The 10,721-nt window shown below is 45.2% G+C and overlaps 1 protein-coding gene across 2 annotated transcripts; it reads right to left on the bottom strand.

Annotated features, from left to right (window-relative positions):
• Positions 1-1,978: 1,978 nt before the first annotated feature.
• LOC310631651 (E3 ubiquitin-protein ligase TRAIP-like) lies at positions 1,979-5,520 on the bottom strand. Of its 2 annotated transcripts, none has more exons than XM_083348276.1 (2): positions 5,412-5,520; positions 1,979-4,423 (listed from the first exon to the last, which is right to left on the bottom strand). In XM_083348276.1, the coding sequence occupies exon 2, from the start codon at positions 4,356-4,358 to the stop codon at positions 2,988-2,990; it is 1,371 nt and encodes a 456-aa protein (XP_083204402.1). In that variant the 5' UTR covers positions 4,359-4,423; positions 5,412-5,520; the 3' UTR covers positions 1,979-2,987. The 2 variants fall into 2 exon arrangements, with proteins under 2 accessions (XP_083204402.1, XP_083204401.1); XM_083348275.1 differs by lacking the exon at positions 5,412-5,520 and adding an exon at positions 4,575-4,614.
• Between the last annotated feature and the right edge of the window lie 5,201 nt (positions 5,521-10,721).

Below are 10,721 nucleotides of genomic sequence, written 5' to 3'. Positions count from 1 at the left end.
GGACTTCAACTCCCAGAATTCCTGAGTCAGCTCTTTTATGACTCATGGACTTCAACTCCCAGAATTCCTAAGTCAACTCCCAGAATTCCTGAGTCAGTCTCCCTTTCCTCAGGAATTCTGGGAGTTGAAGTCCACGAGTCATAAATAATAATAAACCTTTATTGTCAAAGTACAACATGTGTACATTGAGATTAGCTGAGCCTCCCCCCCCCACTCTCTCCCCCCAACACACAGTGACAACAAACCCTCCATCCCACCACACTATGTGAACCAACTACACCACACACCGGCCTCCCGAGTCAATTCTGCATAAGATTATGTCCCATTTAAAAGCCTAACAGCCCACAGATAAAAGCTATTTTTCAGCCTGTTGGTACAGCTGCCTATACTCCTATATCTCCTACCGGATGGTAGGAGAGTAAAGAGATACCGTCCAGGGTGTGAGTCATCCCTGAGAATTTTCCTCACTCTTCCAAGGCAATGAGCCCTGGCGATGTCATCCAGTGGTGTCAGGGAACAGCCCACAATGTCTTGTGCTGTGCTCACTACCCTCTGTAATACTTTCCTATCCGCGGCTGTCAGAGCCGAGGTTGCCTACCCCTGGTCTAGAAAATAGCAAAATGGGGAGGTGTTCCCCAGAATTCTTTGCGTGGGAATGTAGTTGTTTTATCACCGCTCTCTATAGAGATATAGATCCTAGTAATTGCAATAGGATAAAATAAATGTTGTATTTGTAAGAATTTAAGGCTTTCCTATTAATCAGTTATTAATGTTCAATCAACACAAAATTCAAATTGTATGTGTTATGTATTGAGAACTAATGGGTTGTGAAACTAAGTATCTAAAACTGTTTCGGAGGGAAACTTAAATATTCAAGTTTGGGCGGGAGCGAGCTAACGCCCCAGTGGCGGAATGTATAAATTATAGGCACTTGCCGGTTTTTCAGTTCTGAGTTAATAAACTGTGTTGTACCACACCGATCTGGTCATTGCCTCTGAACCCTACTACACAATAGTGGCCATGAAGGTGGGATGCTGCTGGTAGAGAGCTGATCCAAGCTAAGAGACTAAAGTCACTGGGTTGCAGAGCTTGGTGGGACCATGTCCCTGGCCGGCCTGCCAGTAAGACGCACTGGAGGTACAGATATCCTGAGGGATCTGTCCCCAGGATCAAAGGCAACACAGCTCCTTACCGCAGCAGTAAAGCAGTAACCAGGACCTCACAGAACTCCTGGAATGGCAAAGCTCAAAAGCTTTGAGCAAAGCTCAACGAGTTTGACATAACCCATCCGGAGCAGTGGAGTTCTTATGTCTCCCGAGTAGACACCTACCTATGGGCGAACCAGATCAGAGACAATAGCCTAAAGGCAGCGACCCTACTGTGTGTGTGTGGGCAAGCTACGTTCGACATCACAGAGAAAACCTGGTGGCACTGGCAAGCGTAGTGTCAGTGACATACGCAGACCTCAAAAGGAGGCTGAATGAACATTTTGAGCCAAAGCTCTCAATAATCGCTTGGTGCCATGCTTTTGAGCGATGAGAACAGAGTCCTGGAGAATCGGCAGCTGAGTTCGTGGCCGCACTTCGACAAGTGTCACACCACTGTGAGTTTCCAGATCTGGAAGACCGCCTCAGAGACAGACTGCCACCTCTGTAGCTAAAGTCTTTCAACTAAGAACTTCCTATCTAGATCAGATTGGGGTTAATTGCCAAGAGGATGATCTGACCTGATTATGTGAATATTTTTCATATTTCAACATGCTGTATTGTTTTCCCTTATTTGATTTGATATGGTATTATATACTAATCAATAAACCATAAACTGAAGTACTAAGAGGCAATTTATCTTTGTCTTGAGAACCTAAGAGTCTGGATTCACCAGAGGCTTTCTGGAGAAGTTCAAGAAGTAAACATTCTCTTAATAGAGAAATGTTTTTTTACTCTTCATTAATTTATTGAAAGGTCAGGTACATCAAGGCTATAGTTTGACATGTGGTTTAATTTTGGACTAATGTAGAAACATTTTTCCCCACAGAATATAAAGTTTGAATTCACTCTTAATTAAAAGATGCCTCCTACCAATACAATATGAAAGAAAACTGAACATTTGCCTCAGACCAGCAATATCTCTATCTGGAAAAAAGTTTGTAGATTCAAAGGGATTTGCTCCAAATTTTAAAGCAATAAGCAGCATTAATTACAAATAATCTAGCCCTTTCTTATACGGAGCAAAATATATATGAATGTTCTTGTTCAAATTTACTCTGGAATTATTCTGTTCCTTAGTTTGAATAAAGGCAAAAGAAAACATTGTGGTATATAAGTAGCACCTTCTTTTACAGTCAGTTTCATAAGGAAACAAAAAACAAGAGGCCCAAATAGTGAAAACAAGTATCTTCAAAGACATCCCTGTATAATTTATATAGTTCCTAACAGTGAAGCACTTTGAATTTGATCTCCAAATGTGCTTTGGAGAGCCCTGGAGAGCAAATGTAACTCCATTTGTAACACCTTAAAGCAGTTCCATCTTTTCCTTGGATTGTGCAACTGATGAACAGGCCCAGGAAATAGTCACAGCTGCTGTAAATTATTTAAACAGATGTTACATTCGCCCTCCAAAACCCTTTTGAAAATTAAGGAATGAAGACTATGAAGCACATTGGATTATGTGTTGGAATACAGGCAGTGAAACAGAAATATGGATCAGAAAAAAAATACTCCTCTAAGCCTATTGCTCTTTCCTCCAATCCTTCATATCTATAGGCAAAAGATATAAATGAAGTTCTTTTCTTGAATATTTCTTTCTTCAATTTCATCCTGTCCAAAGATTGGCAACATAATAAATAATACATCAGCATAATAAATCTGCTGATGACTAAAGAGCAATAGGGAGACCAGCAGTCTTCACTTGCACTTGTGCTGACACATCTACAGTAGCTAATGTAGAAGATGATCCAGGATCAGTGCTTACTCTGAGGAGATCCATATTTACTTAAGGAAGTTGTCTAGTTTAGTCTGATTGATGCCAGAAGCAGAAGATATTATTCCGGTTTGCTTTGAAACAGTTCTTTTCTTGCTTCTCATAGTCAGGGGCCGAATCTCTGTTGGAAAAGTAGGCTGAATGAACTTGGTTCTGCCTCCTAAGCCATCGTAGCCCATTCTTACAATCCCTGTATTTTTCTGGGGTATGCTTTTTAGAACAGTTTTCTTAGTCAGGACTGACTTTCTTATAAAAGAAGGTAAAAGATCTTCATCGTCTGTGTCAGTAGAGCAGTTCTCCATTGTTCCTTTCAGAACTCTTGATAAATTGGCCATGGATGCCGCCGGGTTTTTATCTAGCTTGATTTTTTTGGCAGGAGCAGCAGATGCCTTGTGAGGCTTTGGAGTCTCTACATCAAAGGTAGCATTAAGGTCAATCTCATCATTGTGAACAGGTTGATGAAACTTTGGATTCAGAAACTGTGCAGGAGCAGGGCTTTCAGAGACAAGCCGGCTAAGCGCTTCACTGGTTAGTGATGGCGCTTTTATGGTATCTTGTAGGACTCCTATCTTTTTCTTCAAACTTGTAATCTCCTTATCTGCATTTCTCAGATCTGTCTGTGTATTTTTCAACTCTTCGGTTGTTTTCTCCAACTCTAGAACAATTTTCTGGAGCTTATGATTAGCAGAAAACAACTCCTTTCTCAGTTTTTCGACTGTATCATTTGATGCTTTCTGGGACTCCTTCAGACTTTCGTACTCCTTTTTCAGTGAGATGCAATAGACTGCAAGCTGTTCCACTGCTGCTTGCCCTGCTCCCATTTCACGGATCATCTCTTCTACTTGGGAACGCTGACCCTGTAACAGTGTCTCAATTCTCTCCATAGATTTCACCTTCCTTCGTAATTTTTTAGTTTCTTCCTTTGCATTCTTTGTTTCTTCTTGTTCCTGTTCTAAATATCTCATTTGTTTCTTGAGTGTAGAACACAGCATCTCCACGTCAGAAACAGTTTTCTGGAGCGATTCTATAGTGGCATTACGTAGATCCAGTGTCTCTCTCAATGAATTTACAATACATTGACAATCTCGTTTTTCTTTCTCTTTCATGGATAGCTGAGCTTTCACCCTATCTAGTTCATTCTGTAGACTCTCTGCATCCAGTTCTGACTGCTCCTCTAGGGCAACATCAAAAAACAATTTGTTGATTATATGTCTTTTTCCAACGTGGATTCTGCACTGTGGACAGGTCCGACTTGGTGCAGTATCAAACCACTGGATGAGGCACAAATGGTGGAAAGTATGTCCACAGTGAATAGCTGCAACATCAGTCTTATTGTCAAAAAAATCAGAACAGATGGTACAATGGGCACGGATAGGCATGATGGTGTTAGGTTGCAAAAATCAAATTTGGCTCCTTTCACCTTCTTCCGGCTGGGGACAGAAATCTGAATGGAGAAATGTTGACGCATTACCTATCCCGCTTTCATCACACCACCTTCAGTACAGTAACATCACATTAATCAAAAGCAATAATCTATTTTCACAAGGGCTACCAACAGAGAAGCAGCCCCTGAACATTTTCAGAGGCCTTCTTACCGTTATCTAGACTAGTGTTTCTCAACCATGGCAATCTTCCCGCGCGATCTTAAAACCCACCTTTTTGAACAAGCTGGCCTGGCCTGATGGGATGGGGTTGTGTTTTATAAATTGGTCTTAACTTTTAATCTGTACTAATTTATTACGGGCATTGCTGTTTAATTACTTTTTAATAATTTTTAATTTTTGTATCTTGTTTTTATTATGTATTGCCCTGTTCACTGCCCTGAGTCCTTCGGGAGAAGGGCGGTATACAAATTAAATAAATAAATAAATAAATAAATAAATAAATAAATAAATAAATTTAAATGCTGGTGGGAGAATTCTGGGAGTTGCAGTCTACAGTCTTCAACTTGTCAAGTTTGGAGACCTCTGAACTAGACTAAGCAACAACGTCTATGGAGATTCTCAGTCATCCAGGTCAGGGTTGTCCAGAGGTGCTTTTTTCCAAAGGGCAACTGGACTTTGTTTTTTGTTTTTTTGTTTTTTGGAAGACGTTTCGCTTCTCATCCAAGAAGCTTCTTCAGGTCTGGCTCAGAAGCGAAACGTCTTCCAGAAAAAAAACAAAGAAAGTTCAGCTGCCGTTCGAAAAAAAAGCACCTTTGGGGCTCAGCAACGATCTACTAATTCCTGGGACTTTAAGGAGGCCGAGCAGAGAGAGAACTGGTGGGCTTCGGCGGGGCTGCCTTTCGAAGCGCAGGTTCACCGCATCCCGCAGAAGGCGGAGCGGAGCCGGGAGCCTGAGTGGCCGCTTTCCGCTCGCGTGCGGCGCCGAGCCGCTGCCTTCCTCCGCTTTAATACCTCCCTCCGCCCCCGTCCCATCCCCAACACCCGTACTTGCTCTTCCTTGAAACCGAAGTCCTTGCGGTGGGTGCTAAGGAGTCAAACGAAAAGCTTAAGCAGCAGGGGAGGCGGTTCGCAGCGATATCTTCCGGGTCGCGTCCGTTTTCCCTGCCGGAAGGAATGGCAAAGCTCGTTTAGCTTATAGATGCGACGCTGAGAGAGAGAGGAGAGAAGGAGCGGTAGCAGCCTCACCCTCTGTCCTAGGGCGACTGCTGCCATCTAGTGATAATTCCTATTTTAGCAGCCTAAATCGGGTGGCCCAAACAGAGCCGGCTCGGCCGGCTGACGTCAAGAGGTTTATTTGAATAGCCACGCCTTCTTGTAGGCGCGTTTAACCTATGGTGTGTCTTCGCTGTCGTCACGCCCTTCTGTCTAGAAAATAGCGAAATGGGGAGGCGTTCCCCAGAATTCTTTGCATGGGAATCTAGTTGTTTATCACCACTCTCTCTAGAGATATAGATCCTAGTAATTGCAATAGGATAAAATAAATGTATTTGTAAGAATTTAAGGCTTTCTTATTAATCAAAAGTTATTAACGTTCAATCAACACAAACGTAGTGTGTTTGTTATGTATTGAGAACTAATTGGTAGTGAAACTAAAATATTCAAGGCAATGACCCTACTCTGTTTGTGCCAGCAAGCTATGTTCGGGGAAACGTAGAGTCAATGACATACACAGACCTCAAAAGGAGGTTGAATGAACATTTTGATTGGAAGCTCTCAATAATTGCTTGGCGCCATGCTTTCGAGTTATGGCAGACTTGTTTATGGCTTGCAAAATAGAGAGCTACAGTAATACCTATTCGCCATGGAAAAACTGACTTTCCAAGACACTTTGAAGGAGGTCCTGGAGGAGCAATGAAGGTTCCCCGGCCACCAAAACCACACACCAGCCCCGCGGTGATCCACTAGCAGTGATCCACTATGAGACCGCAGATGAACTAGGGGAGACCAATGGAGAGAGCCACCCAGATGGCAATGCTCAACTGCGCTAGCTGCAGGGGACAGCATAAAAGGGCAGAGTGCAGATTTCACACAGCTGTTTGCTGTGCTTGTGAAAAGCAAGGGCACATCGCCAAAGTCTGTAGAGGTCGCCAACTAGAAACATGAACTGCGGCACCACAGCAGAAAGGTAAATGGGTCCCTGGGCAGAACAGGGTTGGATACTGCTTAGGGAGAAGTATCCAATGAATGGGAGCCCAACGCCCCTCAAGGAGAAGTTAAAACTCCAAATTAGAATTCAAGGGGTCCCTTGCTCCATGGAGCTAGACACTGGGTCAGCCCTATCAATCATCTCATACAAGACTTTTGATTATATTTGCGGACAAGTCAAAAGGCGAGTTCCACTCAAGCCATCAAGCCTTATACTAACGGACTTCCAGAACTGCCGTGTTACTGTAAGGGGGGAAGCCACCATTAGAGTTAAGGTCAAGGAGTTTGAGGGTCCCCTCAGCATTGTGGTCGCAGATGGACAGTGCACCAGCCTAATTGGACTGGACTGGTTCGAAGCTCTGGGCATCCGTGTGACGGCTATCCATCGCACAGAAACAGCTGACCTGGGAGCCATATGGCAACAATATGCTGATGTTTTCAGCACGGAGTTGGGTCAATACAGAGGGGCGTCCATTTCACTCAATCTTGATCCAGCAGTCACTCTGATCCGAGTGAAACTGCGCAAAGTGCCTTTCGCATTAAAGCCAAAGATTGACATGGAACTTGACAAACTGGTGCAGCAGGGAGAGCTTCAACCTGTGGACAGTAGCCTGTGGGAGACTCTCATAGTAACACCAGTGAAGCCAAACAGGGATGTTTGCATCTGTGCAGACTACAAGTGTACAATAAACAAGGCACTACAGCAACATGCTTACCCAGTTCCGGTGGTAAGCCACATACTCGCCTTGCTTCAAGGAGGCTAAATTTTTGCCAAATTAGACTTAGCCCAGGCATACCAGCAGCTGCTAGTCAACGATGCCACTGCCAAGGCATAAACCATCATCACACATAGAGGGGCATTCCGAGTGCGCCGCCACAGTTTGGAGTAAGCGTAGCCCCCGGTTGTTCCAAAGCATCATGGAACAGACACTTAAAAACATACCCGGTGTCTTCCCATACTTTGACAAGGTTCTAATCGCAGGGGAATCAGAGGAAGTCCTGGTGGAACATCGGGCAGTAGTTCAACGTTTTCATGAGGCAGGCTTAAAATGAAACAAAAGTGCCAAATTGGCGTGGAATCCACAGAGTTCCCTGGGTTCCGAATAGATGCTGCTGGAATCCACCCATCAGAGGCCAAGCTTAAGGCAATTCAACAAGCCCCCAGACCCAAATCTAAGGGGGAACTGGAAGCATTCCTAGGCTTGCTGAATTTCTACCACTTGTTCTTGCCATATAAGGCTGCCCTGGCAGAACCACTCCACCATCTACTGGACAAAAAAGCACCCTGGGTCTGGTCAAGCACCCACAATAGGGCATTCAAGACAGTCAAGTCGCTGCTATCCTCAAGGTCCGTCTTGGTTCATTTTAATGAAAGACTGCCAGTAATGCTAACCTGCGATGCTTCACCATATGGCATTGGGGCAGTGCTAAGCCATCAGATGCCAGACGGTCGCGAGGTCCCCATTGCATATTACTCCAGAACATTATCATCTACTGAGAGGAACTATGCACAAATTGACAAAGAGGCTCTTGCCATTGTTGCAGGTGTCAAGAAGTTCCATGACTTCTTATATGGGTGACCTTTCACCGTCTTCACAGACCACAAGCTGCTGCTTGGCCTTTTTACGGCTGACAAGCAGATGCCGCAGATCCTGTCACCGCAGATGCTGCAATAGTCAATCTTCCTGGCTGCCTACTCATACAGGTTAGTCCACAAGCCATGGAAGGAAATGGGCCACGCTGACGCGCTCAGCCGACTGCCGCTGCCACAGACGGATCTGGACCCAGCCCCGGCTGCGCACATCCTGGCAATCCAGGACCTACTCAAAACACCCCTACATGCAGGGGACGTGGCCGCTGAAACCGCCACAGACAGAATGCTGAGCCGCGTCCTCAACTGGGTGTTGGGATGGCCAGAAGCCCGGTCAGGCCCTGAGTTCCAGCACTACAGGTACTGGAAAGATGAGCTGACAGCCCACAAGGGTTGTGTACTGTGGGGCAGCAGGATCATTGTTCCACCCAGTCTTCAAGCCAGGGCGCTGGAGTCCTTACAGGAAGGGCATCCCGGGATCATGAGAAGGAAGGCTTTAGCCAGGAGATATTTGTGGTGGCCACACTTGGACAACGACATTGAAACCCAAGTAAGGAGCTGTCAGGTCTGTCAAGAGACCCGACCTGAGATGCCCCAAGCACCCATGCACCGCTGGGAGACCACGCACACCCCATGGTCTCATGTGCATATTGACTTTGCAGGCCCATTCCAGGGGCAGGTATTCCTCCTTGTGGACAGCTATTCCAAGTGGTTGGAAGTACTACCTGTCCCATCGATGACCACCACCAGGGTCATCCAGGAGCTGCGACGGCCCTTCACCACACAAGGTCTACCAGACGTCATTGTGTCTGACAACAGGGCGCAATTCACAGTGGCCGAATTCCAATAATTCCTAAACACCAAGATGGTACGGCATGCAACTTCTGCTCCCTTTCACCTCGCTTCCAACGGTCAAACCAAGCAAATGGTGAGGTCCAGCAAGGAATCGCTCAAGCAGTTGACAAGTGGGAGATTGGAATCACCGCCTGTCAAATTTTCTACTGTGCCAACACATGACTCCTAGTACTGCAATGGGTCGCAGCCCAGCAGAACTAAGGTGGGGCCACCGGCTCACAACGAAGCTCAACCGACTCCACCCGGACAGGACAGCAGCAGAAACAGCTCAACGAAAGCCTCCCAGGAACCTACAGGTGGGTGAACTGGTATGGACCAGAAACTATGGGCAGGGGGCACCCTGGGTTGCAGCTAGAGTAACTAAAGTAACAGGGCCATTGTTGTACGAGGTGGCTCTGGAAGATGGTGGAGTGGTTAGATGCCACATTGACCAGTTATGGCGTTGGCAGGCTGGGTCAACCTCAGAAGTGGAGTTCGAGAGGAATTCAGCCACTCCGGGTGACTATACTTTTCCACACCTGCCCACACCTGCCAGGGCTGCCTCTACAGAAACAGAGGCACCACAGGTCATGGAACCATCTCTCCCATCTGGTGACCAAGACAGCCAGCACGCCACGGGTCAACCAGGGGCAGACGATCGTACAGGCAAACCGGACTCCCAAATGACATTACGGCAGTCTGACCGAATCTGCAGGCCCCCGGTCTACCTTAAGGATTATGTGCCTTAAGCAAGGATAACAAATATCCTAGGAGGGAGGGATGTTATGTATTGAGAACTAATGGGTTGTGAAACTAACGTACCTCCAACTGTTTTGGAGGGAAACTTAAATATTCAAGTTTGGGCGGGAGCAAGCTAATGTTATAATTGGCTGACGCCCCAATGGTGGAATGTATAAATTGCAGGCACTTGCCTGTTTTTGACAGCTCTGTTTTGAGTTAATAAATTGTTGTACCTCACCAATCTGGTCATTGCCTCTGAAACCCACTACACAATAGTATTCACCAGTTTGTTTGGGTCAAATGTGTCAGTGCAGTATTTGATCGTCAGTTTCAAATACTGAAAACTCATCTGTATAAAAAATGCAACCATAATGCTCAACATGACAATCAACCTATTAATCATCACCACCGTTCTGTGAATATTTGAAAATTTTATGTGCAGTACATATATACACCTCATTTCATATTATACATGAATATGTTTATGAACCATTTTCATTGAAAAGTCTTATAAGTTGTCCAAGGGGAGCAAAAAGATGCTTTGTTGATCTCATCACCACATTTTTCTTTCTTCTACAGCAGTAGCCCTTACCTCTTGCACAGTAATTTATTCCATTCAACATCATTGCCAACTTTTAAGGCAGAGGCACAAAATTCTTTAGATTTTCTGCATAAAAGACCTGTATACATTTGAAAAATATAAAAGCAACATTCCTCAGAGCCGCCACCCCAATCCGTAAAAAGCGTTGCCTTAAAGTTAGAACACTTCAGAAGTGGAGAGAGATTTTGCATAAACCCAAAAAGACTACATCCCCCCACATGCCTAGCGGCAAGTGACCCTTACGCAGTTTGTGGCTACAGTTCCCGGCAATAGCGATGATGGAAAGTTTGAAAAACGTACCAGAAGGGGGCGCCTATAAGCATAAGCCCATCAAAAAAAGAAGTTGTACACTACACTTCCCGTCGTACTTTGCAGCCGAAGCCTG

This window comes from Vipera ursinii (genome assembly GCF_947247035.1).
Source record: "Vipera ursinii genome assembly, chromosome: 1".
Classification (NCBI taxonomy): domain Eukaryota; kingdom Metazoa; phylum Chordata; class Lepidosauria; order Squamata; family Viperidae; genus Vipera; species Vipera ursinii.
This window is presented reverse-complemented; position numbering and strand designations above follow the sequence as displayed.

Excerpts from the sequence above, each read along its gene's own strand:
- LOC310631651 (XM_083348276.1), bottom strand. The coding sequence starts at position 4,358 with ATGCCTATCCGTGCCCATTGTACCATCTGTTCTGATTTTTTTGACAAT.